Source organism: Topomyia yanbarensis, chromosome 1 (genome assembly GCF_030247195.1).
Source record: "Topomyia yanbarensis strain Yona2022 chromosome 1, ASM3024719v1, whole genome shotgun sequence".
In the NCBI taxonomy this organism is placed as follows: domain Eukaryota; kingdom Metazoa; phylum Arthropoda; class Insecta; order Diptera; family Culicidae; genus Topomyia; species Topomyia yanbarensis.
In genome coordinates this window covers 203,717,288-203,738,347 of record NC_080670.1, presented here as the reverse complement: position 1 = coordinate 203,738,347, position 21,060 = coordinate 203,717,288, and the positions used below count along the sequence as shown (strand labels likewise).

Sequence of the window (21,060 nt, the reverse complement as noted above, 5' to 3'; positions counted from 1 at the left end):
CAAAAAGTTGAGTTTGATTCTATCTGGTCATGGGAACGTTCTTGTTACATGATAAGAGAGCAAGTGACCACTCCATCACCGAAAAAGTTGCTTCGTTCGTGTTATCGCGCGGGGGGAAGTGGCGCGGTAGATCTTCTGTTCCAGGGTAGAATTCGGACAAACCTGTTTCGGTTCCGCATACCTCGGGCCGTACCCCAAAGAATGTTCATCGATGTTTTTTCTCGTTAATCCGTCAACGAACCTGCGCCAGTAACTATGTTTCATCAACTTTTTCATTCGTGTTTCTATCGTCGCATATTGTCGATAGCTAGCGAGTAACGCGATGTTCAGGTGAATTTTGTACGCGGCTGCCTTCTTCGCGTACACGTCTGAGCACCTTTAGTCCCACCACGGGTTGGGAGACCGTTCGCGAGAATTCGCATCTAGCACACGTTTAATATTAACTTGAATCGCGCTGTCGAGAATTAAACCAGCCAAGATCCCGCACTCTTCCTCCGAAGAAAGCTCTTGTGTGGACTCGATTTTGCCGAATATCGCGGACGCGTAGATCTTCCAATCAATATTTCGTGTGAGGTCATACGAAACATCGATTTTTTCGGAGTCCTTGACCCGTCAGCAAGAGTCATTACGATTGGCAGATGAAACGACGAGGGATTGTCGTGGGAATTAGTGATTACATTCCACATGCAAACTAACTGCAGGGATCTCTAAGGGTGCTTACAGAGTGGCGGTGAGAAGCTGAGCTGGGGCTGGAACTGACATTAGAGTGCGAGATGCGCGAAACCTGCTTGCTGCAAACCAAAGGGATGATGTCAGAGTGAAAGCCGAGCGGATCTGCGCCGACCGTATGCTTTTACTGTGACAGGCTCCATGTGATATGCTGCAAGCAGGTTTCTCGCATCTCGTATCCTACTGTCAGTCCCAGCCCCTGCTCAGCTTCTCGCTGCCACTCTGTATGCACCCTAACAGAGGGACAAGTCTAGACAAATTTCACGGGTGATCTATATGATCATATTGAAGTTGTCACGAAGTTTGTGGGGTGAGGTAGATTGATTATCTTCTTGTTAAAGCCACCTAAAACTAGCCTCAATATCGCAAAGCCGTCGGTGGTCAAATATCCAAAATTTCTTCGCTATGTCAAACAACCATTATGCCAACAGAGGTACACCCTGAAAAAAGCACATTTACTAAGATTGTCTATTCCTACAGGTTCCGATTTCAAAATGGAAGATGAGGAAGGGCAGGTTTTGAACCAAACCTACCTGACCGACACGCAAACAGAGAAAAAGTCATCATCACCGAGGTTCACTGGACGAGACTCCATTCATCCGTTGGAGCTGGAGCAACGCAATTCCATGGTTCTACCGCATTTAAAATCCAACTATTCACTGCTGCCTGGCGGTGGTGAATTCGCTGACGACGATAACAGGGTAGGTGCAGTCGTTGGGATGATGTACGCAGCGGGCTGTTTCTCTCTATTACTTACACGATCTGTTTTCTCGTGTTGTAGAAGGTTGATGTTAAGCACCCGCGAATCAGGGTAACGCATGAGGTTTTAGACGAGCAGAATAAGTGATTGAGAAGCGCCCGAATCGGAAGAGTTAAGTTGGAGTTTAGTTGTGTGTGTGTTCGTGTGTATGAGAAGGGGATGTTTATCGTTTGTAGTGTCGTTTTCAAATAACATGATTGGTGTTTCCGTACTGCAACAAATACTTGTAATCTGTGACGTTCTGCTTGTTTAATGTTAATAGTAAAATTGGTGGTTGTTTCAGGACTCCGCATCGGGAATACTGGACGATAGCAGCACTAGCTTGATTTCACGCAGAAAAGCCGATGGTCAGACAACCTATAAACGTCCTGGACCTCCAACACCCAGTAAAAAGGGTGGGCGCCTCTCGTTCGGAGGTTCCCTACCGACCAACGACTTCCAGTACAAAGAAATTCTGAAAGATAGCTCCAATGGCGGCACACTGGGTAGCCGGTGGAGTCTTGGTGGCCGCAAAAGTAACGTCGGTGCTGCGGGCGGTAGTAGCATGGCCCTTGCTGAAATGAATACCCGGCGGAGGACGCCCAAGAAGTTCTTCCAAATGATTAGCTCATCCGGTTTGAATAATCCGCTGAGCAAAGACGAGGTAGATGATAAAAAGTTTTTTCCTTTCTATATTTAAGTTCGCTGTGGATGGTATCTAGAAGTGTATGTTTAATGTGTATGTGTTCATTTATGTAGCTCTAACAATTCAATGTATCATTTCAAGAGGAAATGTCGCGTAATTTGGTAAGTTGTTCCCCTATGATAACGAAATAAGTTCAGTTCTCTTCTAAAGGAGCGGGTTACCAGTTTTAGCAAGTAAAGCTAATATTCCATCCTTGACAAAGGTGTTAAATGGATGGCACTTGTTAAATCCTGAATGCCGTCACAACTTTCGGCATTCCGGACCATCATCTATATTGGTTGCTAAAGATCTTCTCGAAGAAAAACTGTCTGACTAATGACAACCTTTCCTCAAAAATGTGAAACAGCTCAAATGCATGTGGGTGTTCTATAAAGTTCTCAGTTCGTCCGTTCCGGATCGGACACTATTTCGAGCCGCTCAACCCAATTCTAAAACGGATTGGAGTTTCCAAAAATCATCAAACTTTAGCGAGAAACATCGTTGTTGTTAGTATGTATAGCAAGATGATCTGAGTGGATCCAAAAAAGGCATTTTATTGAGTAGTGGCAAAGGACCGAACAAATCAATGCTCAAATCCACTTCAAGTACAAGAAGCAAATATAACTGCCAGTAGTTTGCATAAGATAGGTTCGGGCATTATTTTGGTCCCTCTAATGTTCCGACTGAAAGAAGATGAAAGTTCGATGTAAAGCCTGTCCGGTAGCAAAGGGATGCCTCTAGAAGGAAGGACATAAGTATGGAGAATCTTACGCGCTTGTAGATCGACTGGCTAAAATCGGCCTGTTTTGGCGATCGGCGTACATATGCGACATCATTTACATGTGATGTATGTTCGTACTGCGTATCTCCATGATTGCTTGAAGGAAACGATTCTTTATTTCGCGTGTTCGCGAAACCTGTTACTTCTTGAAAAAACTATGATTGGAAACGGTCATCTAGATGCTAGAACATTCGAATAATTAAATAATTCTCGAGCTTGACTTTCAAATAGCTAAGGCACGATTACTGTCTGTACGCGAAGATGGAGAATGGATGAGAATTGATTTTAATTTGGAACTTTAATGATCTACTGGTGTTAGGCCACAACCCTAATGTCCACAATGTGACTGAAGAAGGTTTTAACTTCTGTCCAAAAGTTGGGAGTTGCGGCATTTTTTTGGGAACGAAAATTGAATACGTCCATGAAGATGAACAGTTGCAGTTTTGTGAATATTCTAGCATCGGAAAGTTTACCGGAGAGTTTAACCCAATTTGAAATGTCATTCCAACACAAACCCCGACGGACAAAGGCTGTCAATTCAAACGGAAACGAGCAGATGTCAATAAACATTATAGAGAGATACACTAGAAACTCCGTTTTGGTAGGGATTTTAACGCCCATCGGCCGCTGTGAAGGTCTGAAAGAAGCGACTAACGGGACAACCAAATTGCTAAAGTCGTGAAAGTCTGCAACGCTCTTCTACCTAATAACGGAGCTTCATCTATGCTCGATGCCAATACTCTTCAGTCCTGGATCGATCTCTCTGCTCCGCGGACCTCGTTGGGGCTAGCGTACGACCGCATACCACCAGCCACGACGTATCGTTGGCGCTGGAATCACGCGGACTGGGTCACGAAACATCGATGATAGAGTGTGGGTGGGATTAAGGCCAAGTTCCCTCCGGGTTTTGCAAAACTGAAAAGCAACAACATCAAATAAGGCATAGAGAACAGACGTTAATCTCAAGCGTAAAAGTTGATTACAAAATTTACGGCGCATGTAAAGGTAACTTTTACCACCAGAAGGGGTCCTGTCGTTATACCGTTTAGTGCGTGAGTTTTACTGAATTTATGCCCAAGTGACCGTTATAAGTATATTGGGATATGCCAGTATGGTGTTTTAGTGCGGATATTTGTTCAAATGGCAAAACAAGTATTTTAAACTTGTTTGTTCAAACCTGTATGTCTGTTCTCTGCGACTTAGTTTCAATATATTAAAGCTTTAAATTATTTCTGATTATCTAACAAAACTATAATGCGAGTAAAAACTGGCAGAATAGTTTCAGGGAAATTAGTATTCATGAACATTACGGTTACCAGCGCTCTCTGATTTACTTAATAGTCGATTAATCGGCTTCAGACCTGGGGGACCCAAGAGGAGATCAGGAAGAAGACAAGCGGAATCAATGCGAAATTTTAATTGCATCACTGACGACTTAGCGCGCATTGCTAGGAGCAAGATACATTGGATTAGACAAAATAGAGCACTTGACGTTACACACTTCGAGACAAACAGGCGCAAAATTTAGCTCTCCTGAGAACCGGTGTTTACTTGGCAGACAGTTGCCACTTTGTCCGATTTTGCAAATTTTGTCTCGCGAAGCGAACTGAGATCCCCTAAGCTATTAGCTGCTGCTCTGCTGTCCTATCAGCCCGCTAAAAAAAGAAAAAATAACTCATCAGCTTAATCAGCACTTTTCTTGCGAGACATCACGAAGGACTAGGGCTTTTCTCAGAAACACAAATAGTGTTTTCGTTTTAAGAGTTAGAGCTAGAGACTAACTAATCTAAGATCTATTCATAATTTTCAATTATTTATCCTCAAAAAAGTTGTTAAATGGATGGAACGTGTTAACTTTGAATGCTTTTGCACCTTACGGAATTTCGAACCAGCTTATATATCAAGGAACAGCTCGGTAGCTATGACCTTTCGGAACAGGGGTCAGCTGAGGGACCATCTAGAAGAATCCAGTCAAGTGATGGATGTGTCTATAGCATCGATACTCCCTTCACAGTCAGAACACTAGGTGTTCGAAGGACAAATGTTAATGGGGCGTAGCGATCTGCAGTGCACTTTACCTGGTAAGTTAGTGGAGTATTCCGTTCGTTGCTAATGAACTTCTGGTCTCACTGTCCTTAGATGACTTCGAAACGTTTGGTCAGATAACTCTTCGAGATGAGAGAGACTAATGGTTGCGTGCTATGACGTACGAGTTGGAATCGCTGAAAAAAGTACTAAGGCTGGCCAATGACGATCTATCTCAAAAAAGTTAAACAGTGCAAATCATGGGTGCTCATGATTTTTTAGAGTTTTTGAGAAACTTACGAATTACGGAACCAATTTTTCCCATAGCAGTATCAGTATCATTTTTCCTGGTTGGTTAAAAACCATGCCTCACCACGCCTGCGATACCGAGCATTGTAAACGAGGCTGTTATTGCAGATCACGATTTTGATTTGGAGCCGCCCGTACAGGATCAGACGCTGCTTGAAGCCGCTCAACATTTGATTTTAATTTTGAACATTGATGGTCTGCTGGTGGTAAACCGTAATCTGAAGCCGATATTGAAACTGAAGAAGGGTTTAGCTTCCAACAGCTGAGAGCTTCGGTGTTCCTTAGGAACAAAAATTGAATACAACCGTGAAGATTATCAGGAGCAATTTGGTGAATATGCTAGCATCGAAATGTTGGTGATCCAATTTGAAAAATCGAAGTGCAATCCAACGTAAACCGTTATGGAGAAAGGCTGAGTACTCGAACGAAAAACTTGAAACCCGCTGATTGTTGATGGGGGAAAAGTTCATCATCAGCTTTGGGAATGTGACAGAAGCGAAATACAAGCCAACCTAAATCGCATAAGTCATAGAAGAAAGCAACGCTATTAAACTTTAAACGTTAGCTTCGCTAGAAGACGACTATGAGGAGAGCCTAGGACTCGCATCAAACCACGAAAACACACCTAACTTGTGATTGAGGCAAGATTTGCTCACAAAAACAAGCAAGGCTAAAAAATGTGGCTATTGCCTTTCATTTGAGCATTAACAGTTACAAGGATCAGCTCTAGAACTGAAGTTATTGCAATTAGTCGGATTTGATTCTGAAGGAGCAGTGCTGCCAAGGACAGTGTAGGTTGACGACGGAAAATGTTTTTTTATATATCTTCGTTATGGTTCAGTATTATAGAAAACTGATAAACCTTATCAATTTAGACTGTCTTTGGCTACGTTTACCATACAGTTGGACTATTCTAAATATTCCAGGAGAATTGTATTGACCATTGGACGGTAAAAATTGAGCAGCTTCTAGCACTGCAAGGGTAGCACCTATCTTTATAAAAAAAGCTTTCAAGAAAAAATAGTTTTGAAATCCTACATGCACTAACAAAAGTAGGGCATGAAAGGGTTAATGACCTAAACCGCTTAGGCGTATTATTCCTGCACAATGGCAAGCGTCCACGTCGAACCATACACTGGTGGAACGCGAAGAACAGTCAAGCAAGGGTTACCGTAAAGCACGCCAGATGATACTGAAATAAACCCCCCATTGATCATCCCTTGGAGGAACAAAAGGCTACAGTTTCGTAGATCATGAAACTTGGCCAAAAAAGCTTCGAAGACCTCATTTCTTCAAGAGATATCTCCCGATGCTTTAACCGCCCAGTTGTGGAGAAGAGTGAAGGTCCTCAGTGCAAAAAAGGAAACTCGGCTTCTCTCTCTCTCTCTCGTAGTCAACGGGTCCACAAAAGTTGAACCTCAGGGAATTGCCGAAGAATTCGGGAAACACTTCAGCTCCCTGCCCTAGGACACTGTTGGTCAACCGACTTTCTTAGCACGCTGTAGAAGACTCCGAGGAATGTCAATATCCTTTCCATCGGACTTTGAGCAAGAACTCGACAGAACATTCTCCGGTAAAAAATTAACGGGGCCCTCATTACCACGCACAACAAATCAGTCGGACTGGATGACGTTAGCTATTCTATTCTACAGAGGCTAGAAGAGTGTTGTTGAACTGTTTGAACCACATCTGTATTCCATTCTTTTGACCAACGGCTTTTGTAAACCCCATACCAAAGCGACTTTCTTGCCTGCTATAGTCTGTTTGAAAACTATGGAGGATCGCCTATCGCAAAGGTGAAGGGACTGAAGCCCATCCCGGAACCTTTGGAGAAATCATCCCGCACATCCTGGCGGACAATCAGTTTTCCAACGTAGCTATACTAAACATCGCTAAAGCATACAACACAATCTACCACAAGAAGGTTCTCCGGTAGCTAGCTGGCTGGGGAGTCATTAGAAACCTTGGGAGCTAATCAAGGACTACCTCAACAAACGTGCCTTCCGAGTGGTTGTCCGCAGTTTGCAAACCGGAACGTGTGTTGAAGATATCGATGTTCCATAAGGTTTCACTCTTGCCGTAACTCTGTTCCTTGTCAGCATGAACTACCTCCCTGTCGGAGGAAGTTAGTCTTCGTCTATGGCGATGACATAATCGTCGAGGTGGGGACATCGATTGCTGAAATGAGGATAATCACCTATCACCTACCCACTAGCAGACCGGTCCAACTCGGAAACGCATCTATTCCTATTCGCCGTCAATAACAAATTCCTGGTATCACGTTGGACCGCCATCTCACCTTCGCAGTACATTTGCAGACAATCAAATGAGACTGCTAGAGCAGAAAACACCTTATTCGAACCATCAGTGCCCGTTCATCCAACCTAGAACAGTAGAACCGCCCTACACAACGTCAATAGTGCGCCCATCAACAGTGAAATCTGTTGATTACAATTATAAGTTAGACGGACTTATGAGTATTCAACGAAAGGACAAGGCTAGCTTCTAACCTACTGTCGAGCACCCCCGCTGATGTAGTTTGTGTCGGAGCCGGACTCCTTTATTTACGGTGGGCTGCCGTTATCATCATACTTAGACGCGATCCTTGGAAGGATCATTGGTAGCAATTCTGCCCTCATTAAAACTACTTAAAATATACTTCAGAAATACACAGGCAAGGATGTCCCAGCACAAGCTCATCTTCACAGGACTCGGAGCCGTCCCCTGCTCATGAGAAGCCCGATCACCAACACCAACCTATCCAGGTCACTTGGAGCAGACCTAAATTCCTAGGGCTCGAACTCGAACCATCTACACTAAGGGCGGTAGACGACTAGGATCTTCAAGCGCTCCGTTTCCTTCAACGACAGGTTCGCATAGTGTGCTAAGCCAGATTCTGTCAGAACACAACATCGTCCTTGGAGTGGTGTTTCTTAATAAAGACCGCAAATTCAGGTAACACTTTGAGCTGTAGCCTTTCCCGGTGATCACAAGTTGCGAAGAAAAGAAGACCGGCCTTGTCATCCCGTTCTCACTGATGGTCAGCCACAAGAGGACCTTCTTCGGGAATTTCGTATGGTACACATACTAACATGTTAATCTTCTTGCTCGGGACATGAAATAGCCGTTCTCCTCTCAGGCCTTGTCGATCGTCAGCTACGTCTCGTTGTCCATGATCACAAAAAGATTGTGATTTGCAGGGAAGACATCTCTGACGAGCGCCTTCAGCTGCTACATTTGGGTGGTCGGTTGCGCTTTCGCTCTTGACAATGTAGATGTTAGCCGAATTCTTTTTGACCGTCTAGCCGGTCGCACCGACCTCCCGGCCCAAGACGGGCAGTATAACTATCATAAATTTTCTTCTGATATAGCCTATTCATATTTCTTGAAGTTTTGCTGGTAGACTCAGCAACAGGTGGCGGTATAATCGCATGTAAAATCGCTAAACTTCGTCTCTCTTTTAATGCAAGCGTTATCAACCTATCTCTCTATCAGGGGTCGGATCTAAACGTATGTGAACCGTCAATCAATGTTTGTTTCAACATGGCATGATAATGGGGTAAGGTGTCACCATCATACCTTCTACTCAATACTCACAATAATTATTCTCCATTCTCAAAGCCAAATTCAAAACGGCTACAGATTGCAATCAGCAGCAACAGCACACCCGTCACGAAAGTCCGACGCCTATCCGATCCGGGTGAGCAACCGCGAATTGCAGTCAGATCGAAGCGAGAATCCTGCAGTGCCCGGAAAGCTAAACGCGTTCCGCCGCATCGGCGAAAACTGACCACCAGATTCGATCAGAACCGTCGATTGAGTAGCGGGAACAGTAGTAGTGACCGCCCGGACAGCGGCGATCCATATGAAGGATTTTCGTACGATGGAACACCGGATCGAATCCGAACTATTAACATTAATTCGATGAATGTTGGTGCCAAAGCTGATAGACAAAATGCTCAAGTGGTGGTTTTCGGTGGAGATAAGAAAGATAGCAACAATAACAGTATGTTGAAGGAGATCGGTCCGATCACTAGTGCTAAGCATCCGACTACGACGGATATCGAATCAAGTGATGTCGTACTGCAACTTGGCACCAATCGAAGAGATAGACATCGACGTAAAAGTCGTGAGCAGCGACGGAGATCGTTCAACCGGCTGAGAAACATTAATGGTGAAGCCATCGTTTATCGAACGATGGACACGATCTGCCCAGATGAAACCGGCGTCAATAGTTCCTGCTCAAAGTTCGAGTCATTAGCTCAGCAGAAATGTTTGGAGCGACCAAGTGAAATTCTACCCCGCGATCACCCGGTCAACAGACATTTGATTGATCCGTTCGATGACGTTGTAACCAGTTCGACGGGTTTAAATACGCTGACGAGTATGCCGCTGTTGGAACGGTTTTCGGAAATTTTTCGAATCGCTATTCTGCAGAAGGAAAGGTTTGGTCGCCAGCAGCCTGCTGTGGGGAAACGGGAGGAAATCGAAGCAAAAAGCGGTGGAAGAGTGGCCCCTGGTTACGAAGGAACGAATACGATGTTGGTTTTTTTCGCCGGGCTAAGCTTTTCGGCACTCATTTTCAGTATTTATTTGCATTATGTGGATTTTCGGGTGCCGAGGGGGGCGTAAGGGTTGTGTTGTTAGTTTAAGCAGATGTGTGTTGTAGCTAGTGTTTGGTTGAGTGTATAGCAAGATCCATCCACAGTCGATTTAAACAGTTGTAGTTCGTAGAGTGTCGCCGTCCGATTGATATTTTAGAACCTCTATAACTAAATAAAACCTTGAATATTGTGATATAAATTTTATTATGTAGTTTATATGTTCGTGTGTATTGGAAAATAAACCGAATCATGCTATCGAATGCCATGCTGGAATCTGTGTTTAGATTTTGTGTTTAGATATGTTTAGTTTATAGTTCTTTTTAATATCACTGATGTAGTCGGTGTTACATTCATTCAAAGTTTGGTGAAATAAGTTGATCTCTGGTTTACACCACACCGGTGTAGCAATATGCAAAAACGAAAAGGTCATTAGAGTAACATTTAAATGTGTACGTTTAGTAGAATTTCTGTTCTTTCCATTTTGTAGACAAAGGTTCTAATCAACATTTCTGGCTATTTAAAATGTATTTCGCCTTAATTTGAAATTTCATCAAACAAAATTATACAAGTTTGGTAGCAATATATTTACCGAGTTTGCATGACTTATTTTGTATTAGTAGGCCTCAACACCACAGTCACGTCCTAATAATCTAGTGGTTAGAAGGAAATATTCTTCTAGTCACTAGGTGACGTAACTGTGTGAATAACGCCCAATATGTAATGCACTTATTATGTATTATATTTTCAGACAAGTGTGTAAAATTTAATTCATCATAGTTACATTGCGTGTACATGGCCCAACCTTGTTTTGACAATTGTTCAATCCACGTTTGACTAAATTCTTTTTTATTGATCTCGGTCTAACTCTATTCGAGATGCTCCTTTATTCAGCACTTTATTCTTCAAAATTGACCTAAGGTTTTTGATCGGTGTTAACTCAGAAGTTGAGAGTCTTATTTTTTTGTAATTGTGCATGCATAAATAAAACAGACTGCAACCTCTGGAGAACGCAAGGCGTGTCACATTCTACCTAGCTGTGAAAATGCGGACTTGTGGGTTTTTTCCATGAAAATTGCCGAAAAATCCCATAGTAATTTCAAGCACCGAATTAACGGTAGCTAGACTTGTCCGATTTGGTTCAAATTTAGAGTACACATTCCTGGTGGGACTAGGTATCGACTCAAGGGTAGGCCGAAGGGGGTCATGTCTTTTCTTGTTACCCTAATTACATATTGATGTAGCCTTGGAATTGAATGTCTCACTGCATCAAAATATAAATTGTGAAAATTTCCATTGTCGGTTTTGTTGATGCTGCGTTCAGCCGACCCGGCCACCATACTTGATTTCGTAAGTAAGAATCACACACACTCAAAAGAATGATTTTTCGTTTCTTTCCATATTTCATACCTAGCAAATCCTACTAATTTTCATCTATCACATCCCCTTTTGTGTCGTTGCTATTTTATCTATAAGAAATTAATAAACTATATGATAAAATACTTATACTTATTGGGAAGAAAAGTTTGAAAGTTTTTTAAGATCTAGACTTAAGGTTCAACTGAGAAACCTTGGAAAAGCGACCATCTTGGAAAACGAGAAAAGCAGTTTTTTTCTAACACCATTGGAAATATGAATATGAATCAATGGATTTATGGCATTGATAGAGTGTCACTGATTGATTCTCATTTGCATTTTTCCAACGGTGTGAGAAAAAACTGCTTTTTTCGTTTTCCAAGATGGCCGCTTTTCAAAGCTTTCTCAGTTGAACCTTAAGTTCATGGAAGGTTTTATTCAAGAAATTTAAAAGGGGAAGTATTGAGTAGTTTTGGTTGAAAGTGTTGTTGCAAATTGTGGAATTATCGTTAAAATTGCAACGTATTATTTCTTTGACTTTGAATTTTCTACTTTTTTGAACCTGTTCTTCTAAATTTTACAATCACATCAAAATAATCACTTAATGCTCTAAAAAATGATTTTCATTTGGGATTTATCGGACCATGGTGGTGGTGTTTGCATGGGTTGATTCCACTATCAAAACTTCTACCTCTAATTATATACATGTTTTGTGTTGTACCATCTCATAAATTGCACGCGGGGCGACAAGCGAACTACAAATTGTGACTAATTATAACGTTATACTACTTCTTTTTTCTATTCTTTTGGTACTCATTTCTACTTTCATGCCATTTCAGAACACTGTACCCCGGCGACGCTTGAGCTTTTTCAATAAGAAATAGCAAGCATCGGACGCTTCTGCTGCTCATGTACAGTAGATTAGTCATGTAAATGTTGGTGTACTATAAGATACTTTTATTCGTAAATAGAATAACTATGAATTGACATTTATCAATTTACATTGCCAGTAGGTATTTTGTGTTAATAAAAATACGTTGTCCACAAATGTATTGGACAAAGGAATGGATTTTTGTTTGCTTTGAATGAAATCCTTGAAAATTAGTCATAGAACAGCGATCCTTTCTTTAAGAATAAACGAAGACACTTCCAACAACAGGTATCGAATGGCCATGCTCCAGTACTGTTACAACCTCAACAAATGATACTTGAATTTACAACTGACACATTCACCCTTATTCTTGTTTACGGCGAATGCGAGATTCATTCGAAAGCGATTCGAACGAATAGTAAGCCCATTTGATGTTGCGTAAACGGGAATACAAACCACTTTCGAACGAATCTCGCATTCGTCGTAAACAAGAATAAGGGTGATTCTTTCGTGACGTTACAACGATTTGACGAATCTTCATTCGACAAATATGTTATAACTTTATCAAATGAACGCCTACAGGAGGGGAAGGGGAGGAGTTGCTTCTCTAATCTTCCGGTCATTACATCACATGCTTTGGTATTCTTAGTATGTATAACAAACATGAAGATGCGACACAAGGTGCCAAGAGCGCACTAAAACCCTTTCAATCCTATTTTTCATTGGATTGTCTGCTCAAAATATATCATCAGGGGCTTATTCATAAATGATAATAGGGGAAGAGCGTCACGTAACGAGATAAAAACAAAAAATGAATTTTGGACGCATCAGCGGATCAGGGATAAAAAACACGAACAACATTGTTTATGAATGGCCCCCAAACAAAGAATATTCCATAACGAATATTACGTAACATCGGCGACAGAGCATTGCGATCAAGGCCAAGTTCCCTCTGGGTCGTGCAAAACTGAGAAGCAACATTAATTTAGGCACAGATAGCAGACGTTCATTTATTTTCATTTTTTTGTCTTTTCATTTGTTTCTCTTGCTACGATGTGTGCGGCTCGGTGCGGGAGAGCGTGACGGCCAAGGAAACGGAAAGGCAGTGGCCCAAACAGATCAGGAACAGGAGGGAGGACTGCGAACAGAGAAACAGACAACAGATGAGAAATCGTTTACTTATTTATTATAACTACGATACTAATCACAATTGTTTTGCTTTTCTTGTTTCGTTTCAGCAAACCAAAATCTATACGGACTAGCACATATGAACAGTTAGGCTTTGTAGGTTCTCATCTAGACAGAGTCTAGATGGGCGAATGACCGTCTGCCAGGGTGTGGGCTGAGAAATGACAATGACACTGTACGAGATGGCACTGGGCCTGTGGCCTTCGACTGGCATGGTCCGTTCTCATTGATTCGGAAGTCTTCTTGGCTGGTTGGTAGATGTGTACACCTACTTGCAAGTTGATCAATTCGCTTGGGTGGGTGACATGTGGATCCTGCTGGTTGTCGACTCTTTTGATCGTTGGTATGAGGCTAGTTCAGGAAAGGAGTGCAGGACTGGCACCTAGGAGATAGTTAATTCACAGACAAACAGACGTACCAGCTTGAAGAAAATTCTAAAAAAATCATCGCCCACGGTATACTAGCGACATCTGTTGAACACATTGCACAAAATGGGTTTCTGGCAACCATAGCCAATAAATTTTTTTCAACCGAAATCCTGGCAACAATGCCCACACCACTTGTCAAATGCAAGATGATAAATGAAAGGTAAGCATTGTTTCAGTTGTTAAATTTGAAGAGCGAAATAGAAAAATCGGCTATGTTATGCCGTGGACACATGGACAGGAATACATTTTACGTTTGCGGATTATTTTGTTAGTTTTGGTTTGCATTAAAGATGCTAAACGCCTTTAGAGAAAGACTCGCCATCTCTATCGTTTGTTTATCTGTCAGTGCCATTCCAATCGAGCAAGAGACCTGTCAGAAGCACCAAATCCTAAAAAATCACTTCGAATCCTTCTTGAACGAGGGTCATTGACAGGTCTCGTGTTCGATTGGAATCGATAGAGATGGCGAGTTGTTATTTAGAGGGATTCAGTGTCGATAGTTTGCATAAGATGAAAATGGCGGTACCCAATTTTTCTATGAATAAGTACAGTTGTCATTTTTCTTCGAAAAAACCGATTAAACAAAAGGATATGAAGAAAAACAAACAAATGACGATACAATTATTTTTATCGGTAGATTAGAGATTTTTATCTGTCCCTAAGTGTTCGAATCAGAATATCCGAGGTGAAGCTCGACCTTTTCCCATTCGGCTCTTTATGCTTATTTCCGGGGTCGCGGACGTCATGTTTAATTTTACATGTATAAAAGTAATACACTTAAAAGTGACGAATATTCCCACCTTTCTTTCCCTTCATCTTGATTTTCGGGTGGTGCGAAGTGACGCATTATGGCTATGTGTCAAAATCGCTTCACTAGCGCCACGCTCGGTGAGATGGCGCATTTTTCATAACTTAAATCGACCGTTTTTTCTGTGGGCGATGAAAATTCATCTCTGTTACGTCTGTTTGTCTGTGGTTAATTGTTCGGTACTTGTTTTTGTGGTTACTAAACTCGACCAAGCACACCGGCTCTCAGGAATGATAAGCAATCCTTTCGGGTCGGTGTGGTCTGTTCGAGTCGAACATTCGGTTCGAGCAAACTTTATGGGGAATAGTGGATAAATATTTATTACGCCTTTATTGGCAGAGATTCTTTTTGCGAAATCCTAAAATACCTTCACTGGTATAGCTACTCAGGATAGTAGTAATAGAAAAATAAGGGGTTTGCCTGGTCCATAATGTAATGAATGATTGTACGTCGATTCCCGGGTTACCATTTCCCGGAAAACCATTTTCCGGAATGTCATTTCCCAGAAAACCATTTCCCGGAATGTACCATTTCCCAGAATATCATTTCCCGGAATGTACCATTTCCCGGAATACTATTTCCCGGAATGTACCATTTCCCGGAATACCATTACCCGGAATGTACTTTTCCTCGGTAATTATTTATACTATTGAAATCTAAAGTAAACATGTAATTTGAACTTTAAGAACAAATCCAGAGCTATGTTGACTTACATATGGGTCATTCCACGCGAAGTGATCAAAAAATGATGCAAACTTGAAATCGACCTTCACGGATTTGAACCAAATTTGAAGGAATCGTTCATCTAATATATAAAAACCCAAATTTTTGTGTCAATTGAACCACCCCTCGGGCCATGGGAGCACCCTCCGTTTTGGCAAATTGCCAAAACGCTTGATTTTCTTTTGATCATATCTCCGGTTCTATTAGGGGCCCTTACACGCGCAATAAAAGTGTCATTACTTAGTAGTGTCATTACTAGAATTGTATGGGAATTCCGTTATTACTCACCTTACACGATCATTAAAAGTGACATTACTGCTCAGTAATGACATTACTAACGCCTCGTGTACGGGCCCCTATTTACTCTAGAATCAAACCGTAAGTTGGCTTTTGAATAAAATTGTTCAAGGAGTCTAGAAATAATATTTTGCCGGCAGTGCTGCCAACTATGCGATTTTTACAGTTAAATATCAAAAGTTAGTTTTTCTCTCAATACATATATTTTAATTTTGAAAATTTTAATGCCATCGCGTTCCTCAGGCATTTTTACATAAAAAACACTTATCATTCCAATATAATATGAGCGCATCCTGAGATATACCGTTTTTCCTCTATTCTTTATTTCACATTATTCCGCGAAAAATAAAATTTACAATCAAGATATGATAAGCTTTATAGATATTGATTGACTGTGCTGGAATAAAACATGATGACATTATTCTGCATTCCAAGTTTTTGTTTGGTTCGCTTGACACCTTATCTTTGCTCTCTAATCATATTAATAAAAAACAAGCTCTCATAAACCAATAAAGTACCAGAAAACAGATTATGCTTAAAAAAGGCAAAGTCTCAAAGAAGATTGTTATGAATTATTAATTTCCAAAAAAGTACTCAAATTTTAAAGAAGACATTCAAAAATATTTTTCATGATTTGCTCATCTCCAAAAGAAGGCGAATAAGCTCATAGAATAACAATTATAATTGAAAAAGTTATAACCCCATAGAAAATCCTCCCGATTTTCCCACCGACTAAATCGGCTTGCGTCGGCACAATCGGCCGACTATGCCACCAATTAATCGGTCGATTGTTGCACCAACTCTTATGGGGGTTTAACATGGACGTCAGCCGACGCGACAACCGATTAAATATGACAGACGAAATCTGTTGAAATCGGTCTATTTCAACCAATTAAATCGATCGTTGATAGTTTAAAACTGGAACCAGATTCACACAGATTAAATCTGGCGATTAATATGGTGACGAAAATTGTCCACCGACAAAACCCATCTTGGTCGTTTAATTCTAGAGAAAATTTAGAATAGGACGTAAGTAACATTGAGAGATTCTCTTTGGGGTCTTTCTCTTCTGTTCATTACTCGACCATTTTAACATTTACTACTCTACTCTTTGCATAATATTCTAGTAAAAACCGTCGGCTTTCGATATGTATTGAAAAATTAGTGCAAAGTGTTGAAATGACGTCGTTATAAACGAAAGAGAAAGTAAACAAAGAGAGGCTTTCAATGTTACTTACGTCTTATTGAAAATTTTCTCTAGAATTAATCTGTCGACCTCGAAGCACCCGTTTTCGTCGGTCGACTGTGAAATTTATGAACTGTCAAATTTTCTATGGGAAAGGTATGTTAGGACCACTAGTACTTAAATCCAATAAAACACCAAGAATATTTTCAAAGAGTTCTTAAAAGAATGTGAAACTACATAGAAATAGAAAGTACATATAAATCAAAAACATGCCAAAAATAACGACAAGGAAGCATGCAGAAAAACCGCAAATTTTTTAGATGCATTTAGATCCCAAAATAAATATATCTGAAGCATTGTTGATATGTTATTCTAACTTACATTTAAAATCAATAAAATTCCAAACATGTTTCCAAACTGCTTTTTATGTTCTAAAGTAGAAAGAATTTCGTAGTTTGTTTGACATTTGCTATATAGCAAGTGTAATCAAAATGAGTGGTGGCAAGGTACGTGGTTTAATTTATTTTCTGGGAAATGGTATTCCGGGAAATGGTTTTCCGTGAAATGGAACATTCTGGGAAATGGTTTTTCCGGGAAATGGTACATTCCGAGAAACGGTTTTCTGGGAAATGGTACATTCCGGGAAATAGTACATTCTGGGATATGGTTTTCCGGAATATGGTATACCGGAAAATGGTATTCCGCGAAATGACGTACAACCGTAATGAATATGTATATTGACTAGAACAGGGATAATCGAGTTATGTTATAAGATAGAGAAGAAACAGCACAGTTGTAGGAAAAGTATTCGCGAGTAAGGACTAATATTGCTAGTATGTTTACCGTTTCAAATAATAGTCGATGGATCCGTTTCGGACCTAGGAGACAAAAAGGAGATTAGGAAGAGACAGAAGCGGATTCAATGCGAAATTTGCCAATATGACGTTGACCCTAAGACGATGGTAGGATGATTTTCCATAGGATGACAGACTAGATGACACGACGTTACACGCTCTAAAGTTGCGCCAAATAGTTTGTATGTATGTATGAATGGTATGCATGGATGTGTATAGGACCAATGTATCGCTGAGCAACATGGCAGGACACCTCTAAGCGGCCAAAACGCTCATGGAAAGCAGGGCGCGCGGTCGTAGGTGTGACCATAAAGCACTGCACACACTGTCAAGCGCAACGGAGAGACGGTAGGTGTACAGTTAATGCACATAGGTTGCAGAAATAGGTTGTTGTGACAGCCCGATTGCACACTGATAAATAACAATAACTCATCTTATTCCTCTCTGTATCATTTTAGTTATCTTTTTTTCCTCTGAAGAAGCGGACTAGTAATCGAAGGGATGAAAACTGCAACCGATTATACAAACGAGATGGTCAACGAATTGGTGTATTTGGGCTCACTGGTAACCGCCGACAATAATACCAGCAGAGAAATTCAAAGACGGATCTTGGCGGGAAATCGTGCCTACTTTGGACTCCGGAGGACGCTCCGCACGAAGTTGATTATCTACATGACGCTGATTAGACCGGTGGTCCTCTATGGCCACGAGACCTGGACTATGCTCGTGGAGGACCAACGCGCCCTTGGAGTTTTCGAACGAAAGGTGTTGCGTACCATCTACGGTGGCGTGCAGATGGAAGACGGAACGTGGCGCAGACGAATGAACCATGCCGCAAAAATAAGACGTTTGCGACCCGGTGAAGATGGTTCTTGAGGGTGACCCTACAGGAACAAGAAGACGGAGCGCACAGCAAGCACGGGGGATCGACCAGATATAGGAAGACCTGCGAGTTGCGGCGGGTAACGTGAAGGAATCGGCCGAGAATTTCATCCAGCGAAAAAGCACGTTTTCTCCAAAGGAAAAATAAAAGCGCTGCGTTAAAAAGGACGTGAGAAATTGTGATATTGCGGTGAAAAGCTAACCTAACAATCCGGCCATAGTAGTAGACAAAATATGGCCTGCACGACGTCGCTACGGAATCAATCTGCCCAATCGTTCCACCTTTCCGAATAAATGGCTTAAGTGCCCCCTTTTTCGAGGACCGCTTGTTGTGCTTTAGAGTTGCCCGACCCAAAACCCAGCCTCAGGTCGGGTCGATTTGAGGAACGACCTGGCAGCCTCAACTGAATCGAGAGGTACTCAGTTTCAGGCACCAAATTTCCCACGAATAAACCCAAAGAAGTTCTCTTTCATATCCAAAATACCTAAGCACACCAACTCGTTAGTCTCATCACTGGAAGAATACCTCAAAACCCAAGTAACAACCAAAACAGAAACGCGAGTGGGAGGCTAAGATGCCCAACTTGATGTAAAGAACACAAAAAAATACAGAACTACTACGGTAGAAACTCGTGATTTGGCCCGGACGAGTTACATTCGCACGAGACTGCCGCCAGAAGAAGAAACGGTTCGATAACAAGAAGAAGTGTGCTGGAGATTGCCTCGGGGGAAAGTTCGATCGGGAATCTATTCGTTTTTCGTGCGTGAATACTGCCGCAATCGCGCGAATCGATCCGTGGGTTTTACGGTGCAAGTTTCAGGCGATTTTTTCGAGCCTAGCACTCCCCTTCTTCGAAAAGGAAGAAGAAAACGTCAGCAAAATTCGGTGCAGTGAGAAGGGAAGCAGTTAGAGGGGCAGCGACCACGACATTCAAGGTACCGCCACCGTCAGCAGAGTCACCAGCCAGGGCCGAAGAGGTTCGCAGTTGTAAGAAGCCGGCGTGTTCCCGTTCAATTTTGTCGAACCAATTGAATGAGCATTGCCAACTTTGGTCAACCGTATCAGTAGCACCGGGTCGACTAGGAGCAGGAAACCCTCAAGCAACTCCTGGGATCGTATGATGACGACGGCAAGCGTCCTTAAGGTGAGTGCAACCTCTTTTTACATCCTTTTGAGAACCATTTATGATTTGGGGCAATTTTGGACCTTCGAGCGAAGCCAGCTTTTATTTTACAACGTAAAGGATTGTTTTCGCTAGCCCGGGTAAACACTAAGGAATCGAATCACCGACCGTTCTTGCTGTAGACTGTAGAGGATAAGTCAAACGAGCGAAGCCTCTCCTCTACAGCTAATCGTCAAGGAGAACGAAGCAGGGCGGACAAAGGCTCCCCATGGGAAGATCACTTCGGTGGCTTCCGGAATCATCGAACCGTCGCCTTCTCGCAATCGTCAGCAGTAACGGATGTAAGGAATGATTAGCAGTGGAAAGTTGTGGGAGAATAAATGGTAAGAGTAATTTATTTGTTTACTTTTTGTTATAAAAATCTGAAATGCTGATGGAAGCGCCTAGGCAGCCCTGTTAAATAGGGTTCTATCGGGCAAACCAATAAGAAGCCAAATAGGGGGAGAACCCCTACTTACAACTCTATTAATCATTTGAGACCTTCTGTCGATCGTTAACCGTCAATAATACGTCAGATAACTTTAATGGATCCCGTTCGACAACAATTTGGTCTAACCATACCGTAATGAGGGTGCCGTCACGAAACCGGAGCGGACAAAACTGCCGTTATAAGCTTAATTGTCCCATGTTCTATGGGATTCCCTATATACATGAGACATTTATGCGTAGAACGGTAGAAAAGCTTTAAGCAAAATCTGATGCTCTAATGTATACGATCCAACACTTGGATTCATTATCCAACGTAGCATAATCTAAACTCAGTATCGTCTACCACCGCTATAGAGGAAAAAGGTTTTGCTCTGGAAATCAATGGGAGTACAACCGTTGACCAACTGGAGGTCGCCTACGAATCAGCGTTACCAATCGTTTTCCGCTCACAACGGTTTTTTGTTAAGGGTGTATGGTGGACCAGCGTCCCACATCTCTACTAAATGTCCTACCAACTACATTTCTGCCGTAATCGGATAGGACTTCAATAAACTATTCTCTGTATTCGAGCGAAACCAGACCCACTGAAAAGCAATTGACCTATATGACATCGACCAACCGCTACTGCGGAATCTGTCACCGTTTGCCGAGAATGTTGCATCTTTAAAAATTTGAGACCGCGGCCTCTCGCGAAATCAGTGGAATTCTCCAGGGTCAGCCTTTGTCTCGTGCGTACATTTTTTGTACACACGAATGACATATCGATGGTCGTCGAAAAACAGGTCCGGCACAGAGTTAGAAAGTTCAAGTGGCCTTCGAAACAGTCGGTTGATTGGTAACCTCGGTTGGCTTGAACGTAGCGTCCTCGAAGTGTCATCAGGTACTGTTTCTATATCAGCTTGGATACTTTCCCATTTCCCGGTGAGAACCCATATCATTGTCTAAATTGGAATGGCCTGCAGGAAATCACATCAAAAAGAGACAA

General features: G+C 41.9%; 1 protein-coding gene across 5 annotated transcripts in view; it reads left to right on the top strand.

The window, feature by feature from the left end:
- Positions 1-12,222, top strand: part of LOC131688790 (centrosome-associated protein CEP250) — a 31,895-nt gene extending 19,673 nt beyond the window's left edge. For 2 of the 5 annotated variants that reach the window (XM_058973320.1, XM_058973312.1), the window contains exons 6-8: positions 1,210-1,430; positions 1,773-2,132; positions 8,890-10,145. In XM_058973320.1, the coding sequence (XP_058829303.1) occupies positions 1,210-1,430; positions 1,773-2,132; positions 8,890-9,900 (1,592 nt within the window). In that variant the 3' untranslated portion in view covers positions 9,901-10,145. Of the gene's footprint in view, positions 1-1,209; positions 1,431-1,510; positions 1,601-1,772; positions 2,133-8,889; positions 10,146-12,064 lie in introns of those variants that run through there. The other 3 variants (XM_058973336.1, XM_058973345.1, XM_058973329.1) reach the window with 3 other exon arrangements.
- Positions 12,223-21,060: the final 8,838 nt, after the last annotated feature.